Raw genomic sequence first — 25,643 nt, 5'->3', positions numbered from 1 at the left:
GAATCATGTGCCAGTGATACAATGCTAAATTCATTAAATAATGTGCGCTGTTTGATGATGAATGTGCTGCATCTTATTCTTGCATCTAATAAGGGGTATGAAACGTAAGCCTTAGTGAATGGGGGCCATATGGTTTTTTTTTTTTTTTTTTTATAAATATGCCTTTTCTGTTTACAGCTCCTCTGCAGACCAATGTGTCTCCATGGTAACACTAACACTTATCTTTTTTTACATAAGCTCTTTTATTTTGCACAGTTTGGTCATATGGGAACAGCGTCTTATGTGGTCAAATTTAGTTTGGAGGCGTTCTAATGGTATTTCTCTCTTTGTAAAGGACCTTGGAGCCCCCACAAAAATAGAAGGATCTGGATACATCGTAATAAACAAGAAAGCAAATCTGGACTCACAAATGTTAGTGGTGGTTGATGAAAGCGCCCTGCAAGGATTGCTCATCCTGAAAGCAACAGAGGTGGGCGAAATGATAACTACAGTGCTGATTGGCTCGTCTCCCACTGTGCAGGGGATGCAGCGGGGAGTGGGGACATCAAGGGGTCAAGTTACTTTTCCATGGCCAGGAAGAACACCAAGAACAGTACAATACAGGGTTCTATAAAGTGAGACGCTAAGGAGATACTTTTTAGAGGCAAAGTGTATAGATTATTTTTATTATTTCCTTACTAAATGCAAAAATAAGCAACCGGCGAGTTTCCCAATCCGATTGTGACAGCGTCATGTTTTTCTATGAAACTTTTACGCTTGGATCTGGAGATCCATTGCCCAATCCAAACATTGCAGTCCAATCTTGGTCCGATTTTATACATTTGCCTGACGGCGCTCTTAGAAACTGCAGCAGGGAAGAAGGTTGTACAAAGACTTTAACAGCACTGAGATGGGAGAAAGCCTGTGCAGTCTCAGGGAGGGCAGAAAAAAACAATACTGTTAGGCTTAGTTCAGACTAGGCGTTTTTTCATAATTTTTTTTTCTACAGCAAAACCTGATCGCCTAAGACATTTCTATGATCCTTTGAAAGGAAAACAAGACAGATCTGTGAATCATTACAACATTTATCACCTTCTGCCTCTTTATTTTTGTTTTTGCAACAGAGAAAACAAGAGTTGGATGCAATTCTCACCCATAATGTCCAGCCTGCAATAACTCTCGGTATACCCACCAGGACCATGGTGGATGTGACAACAGAAAGAAGCAGTGAACTTTATAGAAGATCAATCCACCTTAGCTGGGACAATAAACAGGTATTTAAAAACACATTTATTAAAGGGAATGCGTCAGCAGGTTTTCACCCCTCCTTCCCCCAACTACATACAGTGGGGCAAAAAAGTATTTAGTCAGTCAGCAATAGTGCAAGTTCCACCACTTAAAAAGATGAGAGGTGTCTGTAATTTACATCTTAGGTAGACCTCAACTATGGGAGACAAACTGAGAAAAAAAAATCCAGAAAATCACATTGTCTGTTTTTTTATCATTTTTTTTGCATATTATGGTGGAAAATAAGTATTTGGTCAGAAACAAACAATCAAGATTTCTGGCTCTCACAGACCTGTAACTTCTTCTTTAAGAGTCTCCTCTTTCCTCCACTCATTACCTGTAGTAATGGCACCTGTTTAAACTTGTTATCAGTATAAAAAGACACCTGTGCACACCCTCAAACTGTCTGACTCCAAACTCCACTATGGTGAAGACCAAAGAGCTGTCAAAGGACACCAGAAACAAAATTATAGCCCTGCACCAGGCTGGGAAGACTGAATCTGCAATAGCCAACCAGCTTGGAGTGAAGAAATCAACAGTGGGAGCAATAATTAGAAAATGGAAGACATACAAGACCACTGATAATCTCCCTCGATCTGGGGCTCCACACAAAATCCCACCCCGTGGGGTCAGAATGATCACAAGAACGGTGAGCAAAAATCCCAGAACGACGCAGGGGGACCTAGTGAATGAACTGCAGAGAGCTGGGACCAATGTAACAAGGCCTACCATAAGTAACACACTGCGCCACCATGGACTCAGATCCTGCAGTGCCAGACGTGTCCCACTGCTTAAGCCAGTACATGTCCGGGCCCGTCTGAAGTTTGCTAGAGAGCATTTGGATGATCCAGAGGAGTTTTGGGAGAATGTCCTATGGTCTGATGAAACCAAACTGGAACTGTTTGGTAGAAACACAACTTGCCGTGTTTGGAGGAAAAAGAATACTGAGTTGCATCCATCAAACACCATACCTACTGTAAAGCATGGTGGTGGAAACATCATGCTTTGGGGCTGTTTCTCTGCAAAGGGGCCAGGACGACTGATCCGGGTACATGAAAGAATGAATGGGGCCATGTATCGTGAGATTTTGAGTGTAAACCTCCTTCCATCAGCAAGGGCATTGAAGATGAAACGTGGCTGGGTCTTTCAACATGACAATGATCCAAAGCACACCGCCAGGGCAACGAAGGAGTGGCTCCGTAAGAAGCATTTCAAGGTCCTGGAGTGGCCTAGCCAGTCTCCAGATCTCAACCCTATAGAAAACCTTTGGAGGGAGTTGAAAGTCCGTGTTGCCAAGCGAAAAGCCAAAAACATCACTGCTCTAGAGGAGATCTGCATGGAGGAATAGGCCAACATACCAACAACAGTGTGTGGCAACCTTGTGAAGACTTACAGAAAACGTTTGACCTCTGTCATTGCCAACAAAGGATATATTACAAAGTATTGAGATGAAATTTTGTTTCTGACCAAATACTTATTTTCCACCATAATATGCAAATTAAATGTTAAAAAAACAGACAATGTGATTTTCTGGATTTTTTTTTCTCAGTTTGTCTCCCATAGTTGAGGTCTACCTATGATGTAAATTACAGACACCTCTCATCTTTTTAAGTGGTGGAACTTGCACTATTGCTGACTGACTAAATACTTTTTTGCCCCACTGTATATATATATATATATATATATATATATATATATATATATACTAGATTGTGGCCCGATTCTAACGCATCGGGTATTCTAGAATATGCATGTCCCCGTAGTATATGGACAATGATGATTCCAGAATTCGCGGCAGACTGTGTCCGTCACTGATTGATCGAGGCAACCTTTATGACATCATCGTTGCCATGGCAACCATTATGACATCATCGTCGCTGTGCCCGTTGCTGATTGGTCGAGGCCTGGCGGCCTCGACCAATCAGACGCGGGATTTCTACGTCCTTTATGACATCATCGTCGCTGTGCCCGTTGCTGATTGGTCGAGGCCTGGCGGCCTCGACCAATCAGAGAGCCGGGATTTCCAGGACAGACAGACAGACAGAAAGACAGACAGACGGAAAAACCCTTAGACTAGATTGTGGCCCGATTCTAACGCATCGGGTATTCTAGAATATGCATGTCCCCGTAGTATATGGACAATGATGATTCCAGAATTCGCGGCAGACTGTGCCCGTCGCTGATTGGTCGAGGCAACCTTTATGACATCATTGTTGCCATGGCAACCATTATGATATCTACGTCGATACTGTGCCCGTCGCTGAATCAGAAACGTGAGATGTCTACGTCCTTTATGACATCATCGTCGCTGTGCCTGTTGCTGATTGGTCGAGGCCTGGCAGCCTCGACCAATCAGACGCGGGATTTCTACGTCCTTTATGACATCATCGTCGCTGTGCCCGTTGCTGATTGGTCGAGGCCTGGCGGCCTCGACTAATCAGAGAGCCGGGATTTCCAGGACAGACAGACAGACAGACAGACGGAAAAACCCTTAGACAATTATATATATAGATATATATATTTATATATATATATATATATATCTATATATATAATTGTCTAAGGATTTTTCCGTCTGTCTGTCTTTCTGTCTGTCTGTCTGTCTGTCTTTCTGTCTGTCTGTCTGTCCTGGAAATCAGAGACCGGCACAGCATCGACGTAGAAATCCCGCGTCTGATTGGTTGAGGCCGCCAGGCCTCGACCAATCAGCAACGGGCACAGCGACGATGATGTCATAATGGTTGCCATGGCAACGATGATGTCATAAAGGTTGCCTCGATCAATCAGTGACGGACACAGTCTGCCGCGAATTCTGGAATCATCATTGTCCATATACTACGGGGACATGCATATTCTAGAATACCCGATGCGTTAGAATCGGGCCACAATCTAGTATATATATATATGTCTATACGAACGTAGCTCTTTCAAACACAAGTCCAGCAATACCTTTACATAACTGGTTTGTTCCTCTGTTACTGAGGAATCAGTGTTTGAATTCATATGCAAATGAAGCAGAAGAGCTATGGTAGATCTGAAACCTCTGTCACTCCAGCTCTATTCCCCACCCAGCGTCACCTCCTCCTGCCTGACTGATAGCGTCAATGTTATGTGACTTCAGGCAAAGGAGCCTTCTCTCAATCAGGAGGTGCTGAATAGAGGGAATAGAGCTGGAGTGACAGAGGCTTTAGATCTACCATAGCTCTTCAGCCTCATTTGAATATCAATTTAAACCCTGATTTCTCAGCAGCAGAGGCTCGGACTGGCCATGTAATGGTATTGCAGGACTTGTCTTTGAATGAATTACATGCACATATCAATAGTTTGGGGTGTGAAATCCTGCTGAGAGATTCTCTTTAAATATATATTCACGATGATTGGCAAGTAGAACCTACATTTGTAGGAAGCAGCCATTTAGGTATGAGCGCCATATGAACAACACATACAGGAAAAGGGTGTCTAACTAAAGCTCGTAAGTTATACCTATGCTTTTCTATTGTACATAGTGATGAGCGAATATACTCGTTACTCGAGATTTTTCGAGCACGCTCGGGGGTCTTCCGAGTATTTTTTAGTGCTCGGAGATTTAGTTTTTCTTGCCGCAGCTGAATGATTTACATCTGTTAGCCAGCATAAGTACATGTGGGGGTTGCCTGGTTGCTAGAGAACCCCCACATGTACTTATCCTGGCTAACAGATGTAAATCATTCAGCTGAGGTGATGAAAACGAAATCTCCGAGCACTAAAAAAATACACGGAGGACACCCGAGCGTGCTCGAAAAATCTCGAGTAACGAGTATATTCTCTCATCACTAATTGTTCATGAAGAAAAATCACAACAAAACACCTTTCCAACTCCAGGTCAGAATATCAATGCACTAGATGGATGCATGAGACCCCCATGATAAAAAAAGGGGGTAGCACAGGTGAAAAATACTAACGAAACAACCACTCACTAACCTACCAATCATGGAGGGAGTGGTTGCCTAGAATTAACAATGCACACAGATGAGGTTTTCATAGGGCACCAGTCACACAGGTACGTGTGATGCACAGGGTCTGGTTTACAGCCTATTGATGATGCCCATAATATAAGATCAGGTGGGCTGTATAAGTGCACCCCACAAGACAGACGCCCAAATTCACCCAACCAACACTAAAGAACCTGGCTGCATACTGCAAAAAAATGGAAAAAATGTGCAATAAAAACTGATATATAAATTATAATACATGAGGTATTGGTTGATATTTTGTCCAAAATACGCAAGCTTGGAACCCACGTCAATTGTCCTCAGACTTTTGCACTTGTGCTGCCTTCTGCCTTTGTCATGGGGGTCTCCTGCATTCTGCTAGTGCTTTGATACGATCTGGGGTGGGTAAGGTGATTTTTTTTTTGTGTGTGTATGATTTTTAAAAAAAATTATGTCCGGAGGGATTGCAGGTAAGCTTCAGTTTTGGATTGTTGAGTAACCGTCGCAGTACAGTACATGAGTAACAGTCGTATTGACTCTTTTTTTTCTTGAATGTGTGATAATAGATTAGTGAAGAAGTGAACTTTCTTCAGAAAAACGAACACCTGACCTTTAGGTACAAGATAACACATAATCTGGAAACACTAAAAAAGTTCCTGCTTGAAGATAAAATGGAAATTAGGGTAAGTTATTTCCTATTACAGACCAGCAATATATCCTATATTATGTATTAATAGGTCATTGTTTCCAGTAGGGGGCAGTAGCGAGTCATCTATTATGTGGCATGACATTAACTTATTATTATTATTATTTTTTTGCTAATAAAAGAACGTTTACAGTTAGTCTTCACTAATGTCTTCTTATAATACATGGACACGCTAATCATCGTGACTGTAAGTGCTTGAGATTTTCCAAAATATTCCTGTAATCACTTGACGCTACATATACCCGGAATATAGGCCGTCTATACACGCAATGCTAAGCATTTAGGTTTTCCCCAAATTTCCTAAAAGTTTTTACACTTCAGTTACTCATAATGGCATCTGATCACATTTCTCAGAACTATTCGGTCTTCGTGAACACTTGAAAGTTCCCAAAACCTTTGGCTATTATTATTATTTGTATACAATAAGTCAGTGGTTTATTATTTATTATTTCAAGGAAAAAACCTTGTCACTTGGGTTCTCAGTAATGCAGAACTTTATTTTATTCTTAGGCTGATATAGAACTTGAAGAAAATAGAAATATGAGTCTTGCCACTTACTATGGAGCCCACGGCCTAAACGCCACGGTGCGAATAAAGAGCAACGAGACAAGCTGTAATCTGACCGCCGCCGTCCGGCACAACTGGCCTTGGCTGCTGCGCAACGGAGTTTCGGCCTCAATCCAGGTGATGTATCGAGATGTATAGAAAGGTTTATATTTGTATACCGTGGCATATCTGACCTAATGTCTAGGTACGCCTTCAGTAGGTGTCTTGTTCAGCCAACAGCCATTTCTCCCGACCCCTCGCTCCCATGCACACGCACGTTGGGTTCAGAAGAGCATGTGTTCTAATGGGGAGAGGGGAGTAAGCTGCGGCCAGTCACCTCTGGTCTCGTGTTATGGACTTGTGATGTAAATGGACAGTGGACACCTTAATCTTGATTTGAAGAGAACCTAACAGCTGATACAAAGTGCCCAACCCATGGGCAACATGAATCAAAAACTGGCTACGAGATTTCAGCCATATATGTTTGACTATGAAAAGCGGCAGCATTTCAGAGAATAACAAAGTTTAAAAGCCACCATGTACCAAGTTTTACGGGAAATTAGTTGGAAAGGCTGCTTCTTCCCACCTGCTCCCCATGAGTGACAGTTCTCTCCCTTTGTTAGTGTATAGGGAGAGAACTGTCAGTAGCCGCCTTTCTGACTAGTCTCCCATTCAGTTTGTTTCCCGGTGGCTTTTTAAGTGTATTTTTTTCTGAAACGCCGCAGCATTTCAGAATCAAACACACCCGCCTAATATCTTACAGCCAGTGCCTGAGACATGCTCATCATGGATCGTTCACCTTGTATCCGCTGTGAGGTTCTCATTAAGACAAAGGCAACCCTAGTAATGCATCATGAATAAGGGAAAAAGCTATTAAACACAGCCGACTTAAAAAAAAATAATAGTGCCCCCCCCAAACTAAATTCTTGCTTGTGTCATTTTTAGCTGCAAGAGCTACATGCAAACACTTCCAAATACCGAAGATCGGCTGTTTCCATTCATGTGGAGAAGTGTTTGCCCTCTCTTTCTTGAATTGATTTACATTAGAATAACGGAATGGATTTTAAAGGGAATCTGTCTGTAGGTTTTTGCAATGTAATCTGAAGACTGCATGCTGTAAGGGTTAAAAATACAGATTTCAGTGATGCCTTTCTCAACAAGCTCCTCCTGTTGTTTACTTGTAATGATTGCTTTAGCACCATGACCTTATTGTTACTGGACACGCCCCCTCCTGTGATAAGCACCTCACTGTCTATGGACATTGTATATACAGAGCCTGGTGTGGGCGGAGTTAGCTTCCTCAGCTCTGCTTCATGCTATATCTAAAAACTCTGATTGTGTCAGAACGGCTGCACCTAGTAAACTAAGTGACACATTGTTGGATTCAGGATCTCTTTGTCTACATCATGCTGCTCTCAGATGAGGTAGCAAAAATCTGCTAATAAATTCCCTTTAATCATTAACCGTCCATATATCATCAGTCCAAAACTTACCAGTTTAAGATGGAGACTGGGTTTAGTCAGAAAATCCTTCAGGTGACTGCACTTACATTCCTTGTATCGCCCAATTGTGCAAGTTTCAGATCACAGACAAGAAACTATCTGCTGTCTGTAGTTAGAGATGAGCAAACTTGTTCGGACTCTGTTCCGAATACAATCGGAATCGAATATTGTTTTTGCAATATTCGCCGAACTTAATTAGAATCAATGTGAGTAGAAATTTCCGAATATGTTCAGAACCGATCATCAAACATAAATTTGGCATGAATAGTGTTCGAATATGGCAAAATCTGATTTGAGGACAAAAAACAAACAAATTCGCTCATCTTTATCTATGATCTGATCCTGTCTGGGAATTGAAACTCTCACACAATTATGATGCAGGTTCATGAATGCATGATGACAAGTACCCATTTACTTCAGTAGGAGCTGAGATGCAGTACCCGAGATAGTACACTGCACGGGGAATGGAGCTGTGGTATACGGCCTCATACACTGTTTACTACTGTATATATCCCTTGATTCCAACTAAGCAGAAGAAAAGATACTTTACTTCTTCCATCACTGGTTGTCTTCATAGTCAGTTTGGAGGTGGGCCTGTCCATAACTAATTTGTTATCAAGTAGTAAAGCGCAATGAGGGATACAAGGAATGCTTCAAGTATTAGCTGATTTTTTTTTTAAAGGGAACCTGTCATCAGCCTTTCCCCATATAAAGTTGGGCCTGCATCTCTAAGCTTTCTGTTACCGCATTCTAGAATGATCTATATGTGTTCCCAATCTGCTCTGCATGACGCAAAAAAGACCTTTATTACACTAAAAGATGACATGGCCCAGTCCAATGGGCATCTCTGGTCTTGTTCTGGCATCTCCTCACTTCTTTCGATCGCCGTCCTCCTTCCCTGTTCACGTGGGCGATGCATCGTACTTCATCCACACAGTGTCCTCCATTGAGCGACTGGCCCAGGCGTCCTTCTTTCTGCCCTGCCGAGGACAGAGCAGTGTATTGTAATGCGCATGCGCCGACTTTACCTAAGGGTCATCGGCGCTCTTTGCCCTTTCCCTGCGCATGCTCAGGAGTGTGGTGGAGGACACTTTGTGGATGACGTTGGATACATCTTCCACCTGAACCAGGGAAGGAGTACGGTGATTGTAAGAAGAGGAGACACCGGATCAACACCAAAGACACCCATCAGAACATCTGTGGGTATAATAAAAGCTTTTTTTTCGTGCCGTCCATAAGGAGATCATACCAGAATGCCATAACCGATGCTTATAGGTGATGGCTGTACATTATATGGGGAAAACCTAGTGACAGGTTCCCATTACCGTAATTCTGAAGCCTGATCATGAAAGCAATGAAATGACGGATATTTCTCTTTAGAGTTCACTGGTCATACAAGCAAGCAATGGCAAGCAGGCGGTTTCTGTGGAGGCCACAACATCGCAGAATGCTTTTATGTGCTCCGCGGCTTCTCTGACCGAACCCAAGAATAACACGATCATCTTGAAGAGTGCCCATAACATCGACTCTTTTCTGAAATACGGATTTCCTAAAGTAGTCCATCTGATAGGAATTTTGGCTAAAGAAGGTGTGTAGGTTAATAGGAGAATGGCTGCACTCCACTGATGGAGGAATTGATTAAGACCATAGTGAAATGAGACCATTTAATGTTGTCTTTACCAATTTATATATGTCCAATGAGAAGAATGGACTGATGGACATGGACCTGTGAAATGTATTGAATGCATCATATAATTTGTGACTTTATATTAGCCTTGCTATGAGGTTGGGGGGCCCATAGTAAAGAAAAAAAAAGGTGTGACCAGTTAAAAAAAATGATTAATATTTTTAAAATAGTTTCAAAGGTTTAAGGTTGAAAGAATATGCAAGTCCATCGAGTCTCACCTGCTGTATAAGTCTCATATGTTGATCCAGAGGAAGGCAAAAACCCCACGAGGCCGATGATAATTGCCCCATATTAGGGGAAAAATTCCTTCCGAACTCCTAATATGTCAATCAGACTAGTTCATTGGATTGACGCCCCATCACAGAATCTAGCACCCATGACCTGTAATGTTGTATTTTTTTCTCCAAGGCACTGTTATTCATTCAAGTAAATTATTATGTGTAATATATTTTCATATATAGAATATATTAAAGAAAATGTTATCTCCTCTGGACAGATTTTTCAAAATGAGACCCCTTACTGGTGCTGATTGACTCTACACCCATAAACATCAGAAGGACTTGATGATTGTTTGCCTCCATCTCCTTCCAATGATCCTTAGGGTATTCCTTTCATATTTGCCTGTAGGACCCTTGTTTTGGCAATCCTTGCATGGGTTCCCACTACCCACTCCAATAAGGAAATCATTCAATATGGTGTAGGCCCCTGTACCTAAAAAAAAAACACCACGTAGTAAAAAAAACACCAAATTCTCTACCTTCTCCATTTTGACAGTCCGTGAAATATGGACCGAGCTCGGATGTCACCTGGGTGCCGTCCGATTTATTTCACGGGCCCATTGACTTGCACTGCCATTTTTCATCCTACTCTCAATATCGATTTATTTCACAGGCCCATTGACTTGCACTGCCATTTTTCATCCTACCCTCAATATTGGACACCCCTCCACGATTTTCTGTGGACCAAGTGACATGTAAATGGCCCAATAGACTATCACAGGTGAAAATCGCAAGTCTGAATGAGCCCTTGAGAAAAACTGCGCAGGGGAAACGCCAGCGCCTCTTTATGTCACTGATCATGTTCTTGTTTTTACCCCTCTAGGAAATAAAGTCAATGGTACCATGGATTTAATATCTGATAAGAAAAAATTAAGGGTCGAATTAACTTCCTTTATGGATCTAAGTCATAACTTTGGCATTGCTGCAGGAGTGAAGCAGTCGGTGCCTACGCTGGTCGCCTGGTCAGTGCCCAACTCAATGCAGGTAATTCATTGACTGCCGAATGTGCCACTAACATAAATGGATTCTGCACGGACCGCTATGTACGAGACACATACATAGCCACACATGGTGCTCAAATAAACACCATGGTCACGTTTTTTCGTGTTGCTATTCTGACACTATTTTGGGGAATTCTTTTACAGTGTATGTTTTATGGTAAAAATGACCTCGGAATATGATTCTCCTCATCAGTACACTTACGAAGATATTAAACATGTCCAGTTTTTTTTATTATTTTGGAAATGAAAAAAAAATCATAAGTTTGTAAAAAAAAATGTTTTGGGTTCTGTCGCCATTTCCTGAGACCCTTAATTTTTTTTATTTTTCAGGCTGTGGAGCTGTATGATGGCTTATGTTTTGCGGGACAAGACGTTTTTTATGATGCCATTTTGGGATAGACATGACATTTTGATCACTTGTTACAGCATTTTTTAAGAAAAACCCCCAAAATGTAATTTTGGCATTATTGTTTTTTTTTCCATTTACACCGTTTACCGATCGGGTTAATTATTTGTATATTTTGATAGATCGGACTTTTCTGAATGCGGCGATACCACATATGTGTATTTTTATTTAATATATTTAATGGGAGGGGAAGGTGGGCGATTTCAACTTTTGTTGTTTTTTTTTTTTTACTTTTTCCTCTTCCTGTTTAGTCCCCTTAGGGGACTTGAACCTGCGATTATCCGATCGCTTGTGCTATATATATAGCGATGCCACAGTATTGCTGTATATAGCAAAAATTGAAGCCACAGGCAGGGCTTCAAAGGAGCTCCATAATGACAGGCACAGGGGTCCTAAGCAGACCCCTGGCTGTCATAGCAACCCATCAGCGATCCGTGATCACAACATCAGAGTGCCGATAGGTGCATGGAATGACTCGCACCCATGTCGGCGCGTGTTAAATGCCGCTGTCTGAGTTTGATAGAGGCATTTAACAGGTTAACAATTGTGGGTGGAGCTATCTTCCAGCCGCGATGGTTAGAGGCAGGTTCTGGCTGTAACACACAGCCATGATCTGCCAAGTATGGGGTGAGCACACTCCATACACCCACTACAGACTTGCGCCGTACATGTACGGCGGATGTCGTGAAGAGAATAATATCCGTACAATATAGCACATAATGCCCGCCATACAGCTGTCCCGCCACTGGCCACATACTGTACACTAGATACTAACACTTCTGTCTTTTTATTCAGGTGCTGATGCAAGCAGTTTTAACAAGCGCAGATATTGGTGGCACCCTGATGCTTCACAGCGATAAGGGCAGCAACATTTCATTGTCGGCTAACGTCAGATCCCACCAGCAGAGGTCAGTGTTTTCATTCTGGGCTTAGGGTGGCACTGCTACCAGCCAATGTTACGCGGACATGGTACCAGCGCACTGCTGTAGTTTATTCGTCCTGTTGATGCATCTGTTATTGGAAAATCAAAAGGGAATAACTGTTCCTAATGCAATAAGTCATTTTCTATTTTACTTGCAGATGTTTTAAAAAATGAACATCAGAGTTTATCTCCCAAACTGCTTCGTAATCTTATCATCATAGTAGTAGTCAAATGTGAAGAAAATCAGATCTATATTTTATCTTTTTGGGAGGGATAACAGATAAACTTTATTTTTTTTTTATTTATTTGGATAACCGATAAAAAAGAAGTTTTATTTTCTCCATTTATTTTACTGTTTAAACGTCTACAGCCACAACCCATATAACAGGGCCTGATCATGCTGATCGCACACCGATCAGGCTCTGTTATAGAGTTTGACCAGAGTGTGATACGATTTTATCGCATGTGGAGAATTTAAAAAAAAAAAAAAAGTTTCTCCATCTTTTCCATCCGGTCTGTCCGTAAAAACCGGACCGCGCTCAGATGTCGTCCAATCTTTTCCATGGACGCAGAGACATGAATATATGCGATATCGGAGGAAAATCATGCATGCTGAGATTTTTTTCCTCGGACTGACTCGGTAGAAGGAAAAAAAATCAAAAATGTGCACGGCCCCATAGAATAACATGGGGACAAGTGCTATCCATGAAAATGATGCACACAGATTTATACAGTCCTCTGCACGAGCCCTAAGAAACAGCAATATGATAGAAACATGCAGATTGGGAGAAAACATCACTTTATTGCACTAAATCTGAAAACTTGTTAAAAAAGGAGAAACAGCAAATTCCCTGTCTCCCTGTGTAGTATTATCTGGTTGTAAGTCCACATTTAGCAATGGAGTGCTATAATACAGCCGTGTCTCCTATGATTGTAGTCTATGTACTGCTTCTATTCTTGGGTGGCGTATTTGGCTCCTAGATTTCTAGTTGATCTGTTCCACCTCATACTTCCCATATTTACCGACTTCTTTTGCTTTTCCTTATCTTTATTTCCTACTTGGACTCTATAATCTAATGATTCTTATGAATTCCACTCATGTACCTTTAAAGAGGATATCTGGGACTTTAGAAAAAAAGTAATGTAGTTGCTAATAGAGGCAACTACCTGTCTGTTGTATTCAGCGCCGGTCATTGACCGCTCCTGCTGGAGATTCAGCTTCTCTTCCTGTTGACGGAAGGGGGGAGGCTACTGACATCATGCTGATTGACAGCTGGTTCTCCGCTGCCTTACTGGGGGAAGCCATTTTCAGAGACCTGTAGCATCTCCATTTTTTGTGGTCTCGGGTTGGGTGAGGGCTTATTTTATGCGCCCCAAGCTTACGTTTTTATTAATACCACTTTGGTGTAGATAAGATCTTTTGATCGCCCATTATTGCATTTTATTGCATTGTTGCTACCTGTCTGTTGTATTCAGCGCCGGTCATTGACCGCTCCTGCTGGAGATTCAGCTTCTCTTCCTGTTGATGGAAGGGGGGGGGGGCTACTGACATGATGCTGATTGACAGCTGGTTCTCCGCTGCCTTACTGGGGGAAGCCATTTTCAGAGACCTGTAGCGTCTCCATTTTTTGTGATCTCGGGTTGGGTGAGGGCTTATTTTGTGCACCCCAAGCTTACGTTTTTATTGATATCACTTTGGTGTAGATAAGGTCTTTTGATCGCCCATTATTGCATTTTATTGCATTGTTGCGGCGACCAAAAAACGTAATTCTGGGGTTTTGAATTTTTTTCTCATTACCCCATTTAGTGATTTGGTTAATTCTTTTTTCTATTGATAGATCGGGCGATTCTGAATGCAGAGATACCAAATATGTGTATGTATGATTTTTTTTATTGTTTTATTTTGAATGGGGTGAATAGGGGGTGATTTGAACTTTTATATTTTTTTATTTTTTTATTATTTTTAAAAATACATTTTTTTTTACTTTTTGCATGCTTCAATAGTTTCCATGGAAGGCTAGACGCTGCAGTTGTCTGATCGTCTGTGCTACATACAGGCAATGATCAGATCAGCAGTCTGCTGTCTGGCTCTCACTACTCTCACCAACTGCCTTTCCCTCCAGACCACAATGTATATATAGGGAAGCCACCCTTAAGCAGGATCAGAGCTCCCCCTTCTGGCCTGGAGTGTCAACATGTTGTATGCTTTGTGATTACCTGATAAAAGGAATCCTTCATCGCTTCCAAGCGTGACATCACTCTCCCTGTGAGGAAAGTAATGCTACTGTGACAACCAGGACCCTGGGGTGTCACACATGTGCCGGGAAAGATATGGGCTCAGCCCCAGAGCCCACATCAAAGGGAGGGATTATGATGTGGGCGTATAAATATGTTCTGTTGTGAATTCTGTGGCTGAGTTCACTTCTGTGGTCACAAGTGGTATTGCAGTCTCTGGGCTTCCTCCCTCAGGTGTTTTGGTGAGCTCGTTGGCTGCCTTGCTATTTAGCTCCACCTGAGTCTGTCTTCCTTGCTCCTTGTCAATGTTCCAGTGTTGGATCTGAGCTACTGCATCTTTCCTTTGGCCTGCTGCTCTGCTAGATAAGTGCTTCTAGTTTGTTTTCTGTTTTTTCTGTCCAGCTTGCTATTAACTTTTGCTGGAAGCTCTGAGAAGCAAAGGGGTGCACCGCCGTGCTGTTAGTTCGGCACGGTGGGTCTTTTTGCCCCTTTGCGTGGTTTTCATTTTAGGGTTTTTTGTAGACTGCATAGTTCTCTTTGCTATCCTCGCTCTGTCTAGAATATCGGGCCTCACTTTGCTGAATCTATTTCATTCCTACGTTTGTCTTTTCATCTTGCTAACAGTCATTATATGTGGGGGGCTGCCTATTCCTTTGGGGTATTTCTCTGAGGTAAGTCAGGCTTGTATTTCTAGCTTCAGGCTAGTCAGCTCCTCAGGCAGTGCCGAGTTGCATAGGTAGTGATAGGCGCAATCCACTGCTGCTTATAGTTGTGTGAGGATAGATCAGGTACTGCAGTCTACAGAGATTCCACGTCTCAGAGCTCGTCCTATTGTTTTTGGTTATTGCCAGATCTCTGTATGTGCGCTGATTACTGCACGCTGTGTTGCCTGATTGCCAGCCATAACAGTACAAGGAGCCACACCAATGATTCCCAATAGAGGGAAAAAAGAAATCCTGACATCATTTTTTTTTCTTAGCTCTGTCTTCAGTCTTTTTTTTCCCCTAGACATTAGAGTGCTTCAGGACACAGCTGTGGACATGGATATTCAGGCTCTGTGCTCCTCAATGGATAATCTCGTTGTAAATGTACAAAAGATTCAAGATACTATTGATCAGAAATCGATGCTAGAACCAAGAATTCCGATTCCTGATTTGTTTTTTGGTGACAGAACTAAGTTCCTGAGCTTCAGAAATAATTGTAAGCTATTTTTGGCCTTGAAACCTCATTCTTCTGGTAATCCTATTCAACAGGTTTTGATTATTATTTCTTTTTTGCGCGGCGACCCACAGGACTGGGCGTTTTCTCTTGCACCAGGAGATTCTGCATTGAGTAATGTTGATGCATTTTTCCAGGCGCTGGGATTGCTTTACGATGAGCCTAATTCAGTGGATCAGGCTGAGAAAAATCTGCTGGCTTTATGCCAGGGTCAGGATGATGTAGAAGTATATTGTCAGAAATTTAGGAAGTGGTCAGTACTCACTCTGTGGAATGAATCTGCACTAGCGGCTTTGTTCAGAAAGGGTCTCTCTGAAGCTCTTAAGGATGTAATGGTGGGATTTCCTATGCCTGCTGGTTTGAATGAGTCTATGTCCTTGGCCATTCAGATCGGTCGTCGCTTGCGCGAGCGTAAATCTGTGCACCATCTGGCGGTATTGTCTGAGAGTAAACCTGAGCCTATGCAGTGCGACAGGACTATGACTAAAGTAGAACGGCAAGAACACAGACGTCTGAACAGACTGTGTTTCTATTGTGGTGATTCTACTCATGCTATTTCTAATTGTCCTAAACGCACTAGGCGGTTCGATAGCTCTGCCGTTATTGGTACTGTACAGTCCAAATTCCTTTTGTCCATTACCTTAATGTGTTCTTTGTCATCGTATTCTGTCATGGCGTTTGTGGATTCAGGCGCTGCCCTGAATCTGATGGATTTGGATTATGCTAAACGTTGTGGATTTTTCTTGGAGCCTTTGCGGTGTCCTATTCCGTTGAGAGGAATTGATGCTACACCTTTGGCCAAGAATAAGCCTCAGTACTGGGCCCAGCTGACCATGTGCATTGCTCCTGCACATCAGGAAGTTATTCGCTTTCTGGTACTGCATAATTTGCATGATGTGGTCGTGTTGGGGTTGCCATGGCTACAAACCCATAATCCAGTATTGGATTGGAACTCTATGTCGGTAACCAGCTGGGGTTGTCAGGGGGTACATGGTGATGTTCCATTTTTGTCTATTTCGTCATCCATTCCTTCTGACATCCCAGAGTTCTTGTCGGACTTTCAGGATGTATTTGAAGAGTCCAAGTCTGATGCCCTACCTCCGCATAGGAATTGTGATTGTGCTATCGATTTGATTCCTGGTAGTAAATTCCCTAAGGGTCGTTTATTTAATTTGTCCGTACCTGAACACACCGCTATGCGCAGTTATGTGAAGGAGTCCCTGGAGAAGGGACATATTCGCCCATCGTCGTCACCATTGGGAGCAAGGTTCTTTTTTGTAGCCAAGAAGGATGGTTCGCTAAGACCGTGTATTGATTACCGCCTTCTTAATAAAATCACTGTTAAGTTTCAGTATCCCTTGCCATTGATTTCTGACTTGTTTGCTCGGATTAAGGGGGCTAGTTGGTTTACTAAGATTGATCTTCGTGGTGCGTATAATCTGGTGAGAATCAGGCAGGGAGATGAATGGAAAACTACATTTAATACGCCCGAGGGTCATTTTGAGTATCTGGTGATGCCGTTCGGACTTGCCAATGCTCCATCAGTTTTTCAGTCTTTTATGCATGACATTTTCCGTGAGTATCTGGATAAATTCTTGATTGTTTACTTGGATGACATTTTGATCTTCTCAGATGATTGGGAGTCTCATGTGAAGCAAGTCAGAATGGTTTTCCAGGTACTGCGTGCTAATTCCTTGTTCGTGAAGGGATCAAAGTGTCTCTTCGGTGTGCAGAAAGTTTCATTTTTGGGGTTCATCTTTTCCCCTTCTACTATCGAGATGGATCCGGTTAAGGTTCAGGCCATCCAGGATTGGACTCAGCCGACATCTCTAAAAAGTCTGCAGAAATTCCTGGGCTTTGCTAATTTTTATCGTCGCTTCATCTGTAATTTTTCTAGCATTGCTAGACCATTGACCGATTTGACCAAGAAGGGTGCTGATTTGGTTAATTGGTCTTCTGCTGCCGTGGAAGCTTTTCAGGAGTTGAAGCGTCGTTTTTGCTGTGCCCCTGTGTTGTGTCAACCTGATGTTTCTCTTCCGTTCCAGGTCGAGGTTGATGCTTCTGAGATTGGTGCAGGGGCGGTTTTGTCACAGAGAGGTTCTGGTTGCTCAGTGTTCAAACCATGTGCTTTCTTTTCCAGGAAATTTTCTGCTGCTGAGCGTAATTATGATGTGGGCAACCGAGAGTTGCTGGCCATGAAGTGGGCATTCGAGGAGTGGCGTCATTGGCTTGAGGGTGCTAAGCATCGCGTGGTGGTTTTGACTGATCATAAGAACCTTACTTATCTTGAGTCTGCCAAGCGCTTGAATCCTAGACAGGGCCGTTGGTCGTTATTTTTTGCTCGTTTTGATTTTGTGATTTCATACCTTCCGGGCTCTAAAAATGTGAAGGCGGATGCTCTGTCTAGGAGTTTTGTGCCCGACTCTCCGGGGTTATCTGAGCCGGCGAGTATCCTCAAGGAAGGAGTCATTGTGTCTGCCATCTCCCCTGATTTGCGGAGAGTGTTGCAGAAATTTCAGGCTAATAAACCTGATCGTTGTCCGGCCGAGAAACTGTTCGTCCCTGATAGGTGGACTAGTAAAGTTATCTCTGAACTTCATTGTTCGGTGCTGGCCGGTCATCCAGGAATCTTTGGTCTATCTTTGGTAGTTGGTTGCTAGATCCTTCTGGTGGCCATCTCTGTCACGGGATGTGCGTGCTTTTGTGCAGTCCTGTGGAATTTGTGCTAGGGCTAAGCCCTGCTGTTCACGTGCCAGTGGGTTGCTTTTGCCCTTGCCGGTCCCGAAGAGGCCTTGGACACATATTTCGATGGATTTCATTTCTGACCTTCCCGTTTCTCAAAAAATGTCGGTCATTTGGGTGGTCTGTGATCGCTTTTCTAAAATGGTCCATCTGGTGCCCTTGGTTAAATTGCCTTCCTCCTCTGATTTGGTGCCTTTGTTCTTCCAGCATGTGGTTCGTTTACATGGCATTCCTGAGAATATTGTTTCTGACAGAGGTTCCCAGTTTGTCTCGAGGTTCTGGCGAGCCTTTTGTGGTAGGATGGGCATTGACCTATCTTTCTCCTCGGCCTTCCATCCTCAGACTAATGGCCAGACCGAACGAACCAATCAGACCTTGGAAACATATCTGAGATGTTTTGTTTCCGCTGACCAGGATGATTGGGTGTCATTTTTGCCGTTGGCTGAGTTCGCCCTTAATAATCGGGCCAGCTCGGCTACCTTGGTCTCTCCATTTTTCTGCAATTCTGGGTTCCATCCTCGTTTCTCTTCAGGACAGGTTGAGTCTTCGGACTGTCCTGGTGTGGATTCTGTGGTGGACAGGTTGCAGCAGATCTGGACTCAGGTAGTGGACAATTTGACCTTGTCCCAGGAGAAGGCTCAGCTTTTCGCTAATCGCAGACGCCGTGTGGGACCCCGACTTCGTGTTGGGGATCTGGTTTGGTTATCTTCTCGTCATATTCCTATGAAGGTTTCCTCTCCTAAATTTAAACCTCGTTTTATTGGTCCGTATAGGATTTCTGAGATTCTCAATCCGGTGTCTTTTCGTCTGATCCTCCCAGACTCCTTTTCCATACATAATGTATTCCATAGGTCGTTGTTGAGGAGATACGTGGCACCTATGGTTCCATCTGTGGAGCCTCCTGCCCCTGTTTTGGTGGAGGGGGAATTGGAGTATATTGTGGAGAAGATTTTGGATTCTCGTGTCTCTAGACGGAAACTCCAGTATCTGGTCAAATGGAAGGGTTATGCTCAGGAAGATAATTCCTGGGTTTTTGCCTCTGATGTCCATGCCCCAGATCTTGTTCGTGCCTTTCATGTGGCTCATCCTGGTCGGCCTGGGGGTTCTGGTGAGGGTTCGGTGACCCCTCCTCAAGGGGGGGGTACTGTTGTGAATTCTGTGGCTGAGTTCACTTCTGTGGTCACAAGTGGTATTGCAGTCTCTGGGCTTCCTCCCTCAGGTGTTTTGGTGAGCTCGTTGGCTGCCTTGCTATTTAGCTCCACCTGAGTCTGTCTTCCTTGCTCCTTGTCAATGTTCCAGTGTTGGATCTGAGCTACTGCATCTTTCCTTTGGCCTGCTGCTCTGCTAGATAGGTGCTTCTAGTTTGTTTTCTGTTTTTTCTGTCCAGCTTGCTATTAACTTTTGCTGGAAGCTCTGAGAAGCAAAGGGGTGCACCGCCGTGCTGTTAGTTCGGCACGGTGGGTCTTTTTGCCCCTTTGCGTGGTTTTCATTTTAGGGTTTTTTGTAGACTGCATAGTTCTCTTTGCTATCCTCGCTCTGTCTAGAATATCGGGCCTCACTTTGCTGAATCTATTTCATTCCTACGTTTGTCTTTTCATCTTGCTAACAGTCATTATATGTGGGGGGCTGCCTATTCCTTTGGGGTATTTCTCTGAGGTAAGTCAGGCTTGTATTTCTAGCTTCAGGCTAGTCAGCTCCTCAGGCAGTGCCGAGTTGCATAGGTAGTGATAGGCGCAATCCACTGCTGCTTATAGTTGTGTGAGGATAGATCAGGTACTGCAGTCTACAGAGATTCCACGTCTCAGAGCTCGTCCTATTGTTTTTGGTTATTGCCAGATCTCTGCATGTGCGCTGATTACTGCACGCTGTGTTGCCTGATTGCCAGCCATAACAATGTTCAATTTCGGAAAGGGGTTAATATGAAAGTTTTGCATTGAAATAAGGTTGGAAATGACTGCTCCTTATTCTGGTAACTATTTTGCATCTTTGAGCCAAAGCTAGATGTACAAACTAAAGAGATTGTCCACTACTTTAACAATGACGACCTATCCTTAAGATAGATCAGCAGTGCGACATCCGGCACCCCCCGCTGATCAGCTCTCCTCAGTGCTGGCAGCTGCTGGAAGTGCTCAGCTACAGAGCTGCTCTGTCTACTGATAGTGGCCATGTTCGGGTACTGCACATCCGCCCTCTATTGTTTTGAACAATAATAATATGTATCATAATGTCCCACAGATTACAAAGAAAATGTTTATTCAGAAGAAAAATAGATTTTAGCTTCTCGTTAAATCGCAATGCTCTGACTTTCCCTGTAATCTTTTCATATTAATCCACTAACCTCTCCTGTTTTCTGTTCCTTTTTATCTTCTCAGTAAATGTTTGCAAATGTGTGAAAAAGTGTTCACCCCCTTCCTGATTTCCTATTCTTTTGCATATTTGTCACACTTAAATGTTTCAGATCACCAAACAAATTTACCGTATTTTTCGGACTATAAGACGCACCGGACCATAAGACGCACCCAAAATTTGGGGTGAAAATTGCAGAAAAAAAGATTTTTTATAACATGGGGGTCCGTCTTATTGTCCGAATTTACAGTATCTTATGGCGGTGGCAGAGCAGGGTCACAGGAGGCAAGGTGGGATGATGCTGAGATGAGGAGGTGCTGGGATGAGAAGGTGCTGGGATGAGAAGGTGCTGGGATGAGGAGGTGCTGGGATCAGGAGGTGCTGGGATCAGGAGGTGCTGGGATCAGGAGGTGCTGGGATCAGGAGGTGCTGGGATGAGAAGGTGCTGGGATCAGGAGGTGCTGGGATCAGGAGGTGCTGGGATCAGGAGGTGCAGTGAGAGGTATGGCGTGAGAGGGGTCCCTGGCATATCATGCAGGCTTACCTAGGTGGCAGAGGTGCGGTGGCAGAGGTCCGGTGGCAGAGGTGCGGTGGCGGGGGTGTGGCAGCAGAGGAGGCGCAGGAAGCGGGGTCCCTTTCCCCGGTATGGTGATGCAGCAGGCCCGGTATGCAGCAGAGCCGGGTGAATCCTCTTGTTATCGGTGGGCGCGGCCATCTTCCTGAGGCCACGCGTGTGCAGATGAAGCGCTCTGCTCCCGGGGCTTCAGGAAAATGGCCGCGGGAGGCCGCGCGTGCGCAGATGGAGATCGCGGCGGCCATGTTCCTGAAGCCCCGGGAAGCAGAGCGCTCCATCTGCGCACGCGCGGCCTCCGGAAAATGGCCGCCACCACCGATAACAAGAAGATTCACCCGGCTCTGCTGCATACCGGGCCTGCTGCATCACCATACCGGGGAAAGGGACCCCGCTTACTGCGCCTCCTCTGCCGCCACACCCCCGCAACCGCACCTCTGCCACCGGACCTCTGCCACCGCACCTCTGCCACCTAGGTAAGCCTGCATTGCGACTATTAGACGCACCCCCATTTTCCCCCCTTTTTTGCGGGGGAAAAAGTGCGTCTTTTAGTCCGAAAAATACGGTAAATATTAGACAAAGATAACACAAGTAATCACAAAATGCAGTTTTTAAATGAAGGTCTTTATTATTAAGGGAAAAAGAAATCCACACCTACAGGGTATTGTGTGAAAAGTGATTGTTCCCCCTCCTTCCCTTAACACAGAAATTAACTGTGGTTTATCACATCCTTGGGAAGCTGAGTTAAAATTCAATAGCCAACCCAGGCCTGATTACTGCCACACCTGTTCTCAATCTAGAAATCACTTCAATAGGACCTGTCTGACAAAGTGAAGTAGACCGAAAGACACTCAAAAGCTAGACATCATGCCACTATCCAAAAAAATTCTGGAACAAATGAGAAACAAAGTATTTGAGATCTACCAGACTGGAAAAGGTTACAAAGACATTTCTAAAGCATTGGGACTCCAGCGAACCACAGTGAGAGCCATTATCCACAAATGGCGAACACATGAAACAGTTATGACCCTTTCTGGAGTGGACGGCCAACCAAAATTACCACAAAAGCGTAGCAACAACTCATCCAAGAGGTCACAAAAGACCCCACAACAACATCCAAAGAACTGCAGGCCTCACTTTCCTCAGTTAAGTTCAGTGTTCATGACTCCACCATAAGAGAGAAACTGGGGAAAAATTGCCTGCATGGCAGAGTTTCAAGATGAAAACCACTGCTGAGCAATAAGAACATAAAGGCTCGTCTCAGTTTTGCCAGAAAACATCTTGATGATTCTCAAGACCTTTGGGAGAATACACTGTGGACTAAAGAGACAAAGGTTGAACTTTTTGAAAGGTGTATGTCCCATTACATCTGGTGTAGATGTAACACAGCATTTTAGAGAAGGAGCATCATACCTGCAGTAAAATATGGTGGTAGTGTGATGGTCAGGGTCTGTTTGCTGTTCTTATTTTATTGTGCACATTGCAGATTCAGACTGAAAGTAGCAAAGCCACACAGTGAGCTTAATTCCTTGTGATTATCAGAATTCCTGACAAAAATGTATTCTACCCACAGGATCTAGAGGTTGATATTTCCCGGAGGTATAGGGTGACAAAAAAGAAACTATATCAGATGGCCAGCAGTGTGTGCATTAACATTAGCACCACATAGTGATTTGTAATATTTTGCTGTCTCACGATGCCACCTGTCCAAGAACAGTTCCATTGGGTCTACCGGAGTTACATTGAATTCCCTTTACATGTTGTTCCTGTGAAGTTCATGCAACAATAGCCTAGTGGTGAAGCATTCATGTCCACAAGATCGCAAAGTATGTTCAGATGCATCATAAACTACTCAGCTCCAAACCGACAGTGTTGACATAAGAACTATAAGGGCATGTGAACATTATATCTTCTCCAGGCTGATTTCCCCTGGAACCTACGTGGAAAGCTCGAAAAAGAACACCAAAAAGGAATGGGAATTTGCATTGCAATGCCAAAACGACTTGCTGTGCATATGTTCCGTCTTATTTCACTTCTCTTACCCTCTTCAGGCATCGAAAGCTGTGAAGCTGCTAAAAGAAGTGACCTGGCCATTCTTAAGGCGCCTTCCACCACTGTTTTATAAATGACATTTAAACATTAAAAAGCCAGCAGCAAAGTAGCTGCAAAAATGGTGCAACAGACTTCAAACAAAATGGTTAGGAAAAAACACTGCCAGCATCCTCATCAAGCATCTTTTTCTTCAAAAACAGTGTAGGTACCCCCCCGGTGACCATACTCTTGGATTATTTTGGATTGCATTTCCATTACCAAACAGCTTGACGAAGCTGACATCACTATGTGCAATAACTAAGCATTGTCTGCAGTGACATGCAAAGCTCACCATTTTCCATTATTATACATTTGTTGTATGTCAGCTCAATACATCCTGCCTAAGTTCAAAGTACCATGTTACATCAGATAGTGGGGATAGTGGGGAATAAAAGTAGCTGACACTTAAAAGAGTTGTCAACTAATTGAGCAACCTGTCATGACTCAGGTGACCTGGGGCCAGGGGCTTCTTCCCAGTCCCTAACACCAGGGGGCTCCCTAGCTTGCCCTATTCCCCGAGATACTTCTGAAGGTGAAGATGCCGGGGCCTCCACCCTTACCTTATCTCCTGAATAAGCCCTCTTTCTGTTTCCTTCCCACACCCAGGGAAGAGGGGAGCTGCCATGCACCCGCAGTACACCAACCAGATGAACAAGGCAACACAAACAATGGTAACTGAAAATACCAGGCATACAAATATTCACTCACATATAGCACATGAATGTATTGGGGAGTGTAGGAAGAGGAAAAAACAAAATAAGAGGAGGGAAAGGAATTATCACAGTTACAAACCCATGCAACAGTCACAGATAACTCCTCGAAACTCCTTCCCATATAAACACCTCCTCCAAGCCATGCAGCATAAGCTAACTCTGACGATGTGTTTCAATCAAGACCCAGGTTATATAGGTGTAGGAGAGGCTAACTGAGCTCCGCTGAGAGCTTAGACTCCCAGAGCTCCCAACATGGCCGATTAACCCCTGTTCTGCCCAAAAAAATTAGCACCATTTAAAAAGAAAGGTGAAGTGCTTCTTTTCAGCGCAGGAGTAGGAGCAATCAGACTCTGCAGTCTTCTGGCTCCTTTCTGTTGCAGTAACCCCGTGACACAACCCCTTTTCAATTCCTATGTTTCCCCCCAGTAAAATAATAACACTTATACTTATAGTGTTGGCACTGGCTCTCCCAGGGCTCATGTGACATCGCTATGTCATTCAATCCCTGCAGCCCATCAGCGGTGGCTTTACTCTGCTACAGACATAATTGACATCTGGAGCAGAAGCCTTCACTTCCTCTGGATTGATTTGGAAGTGAGAGTGAAGCTATCGCCGATTAGTCTCAGGGATTGCGTGACACAATAATGTCACGAAAGACTCGGGAGAGCCAGTGCTGGCACCACTGGAACAGCACTGGCACCGGAGGTGATTATAAGTGTTATTATTTTACTGGGGAAAAACATAGGGCTTCAGAAGGAGTTGAGTTGTGGATAACCCCTTTAAATATACCTTTGTTTCTGCCACTAGAATTTCAGCCCTAATGGATATAGTTTTAAGGGGAAAAAAGTTTTATTTTCTTAGTTGGTCAGCAATTGTAGTGTTTACTTATTTTAACAAATAGTAAATTATCATCTTACTAAATTGTGATACATATGTTACATATGACGAATGTAAAAAATATGAAATAACTTTGCAAAACATTTTTGATAAAATATCTAGCACTAACTAGCCTCCTCATCAAGAGATCATTGATAAAGTAATGTAATGATGCCTGCTTTTAGCTTAATGCATCTTGAAATTGTAATGAGTGAGGCACCATTATCTATATATTGCAGTTTATCTTTACTTTGCACTGCTGTAAGTTACCAATTGTTCCTACAAAAACTAAAATCTAAAACTACAATTCCTGTGTAGACCTATGTGCCTCCATGGTTATGAGTATGTTGTCTGTAATCATGGAAACAGATGTCCACGTAGTAACATCAGACACATAACATAATGGTGCTTTACTCAAAATGATTTTTGTTATGAAAGGCAATTCAGAATCACAATGGACATGGAGGTCAGAGCACATTCAGTGAACTGACAATAACCCAAAATAATAGAACGAGCTCTGAGACGTGGGAACTCTGCAGACTGCAATCCCTAAGCCTAACAAACCA

At 43.4% G+C, this 25,643-nt stretch overlaps 1 protein-coding gene across 1 annotated transcript in view; it reads left to right on the top strand.

Annotated features, from left to right (window-relative positions):
- LOC138646122 (uncharacterized) overlaps positions 1-25,643 on the top strand; it is a 437,282-nt gene that overhangs the window by 255,570 nt on the left and 156,069 nt on the right. Inside the window, exons 46-52 of the mRNA XM_069735585.1 lie at positions 335-469; positions 1,104-1,253; positions 5,804-5,920; positions 6,454-6,627; positions 9,372-9,579; positions 10,780-10,940; positions 12,159-12,271. Coding sequence (XP_069591686.1) covers positions 335-469; positions 1,104-1,253; positions 5,804-5,920; positions 6,454-6,627; positions 9,372-9,579; positions 10,780-10,940; positions 12,159-12,271 — 1,058 coding nt within the window. The remainder of the gene's footprint in view (positions 1-334; positions 470-1,103; positions 1,254-5,803; positions 5,921-6,453; positions 6,628-9,371; positions 9,580-10,779; positions 10,941-12,158; positions 12,272-25,643) is intronic.

Source organism: Ranitomeya imitator, chromosome 7, assembly GCF_032444005.1.
Source record: "Ranitomeya imitator isolate aRanImi1 chromosome 7, aRanImi1.pri, whole genome shotgun sequence".
Lineage (NCBI taxonomy): Eukaryota > Metazoa > Chordata > Amphibia > Anura > Dendrobatidae > Ranitomeya > Ranitomeya imitator.
The sequence above is the reverse complement of the archived record's forward strand: the minus strand, read 5'-3'. Positions and strand labels throughout refer to the sequence as shown.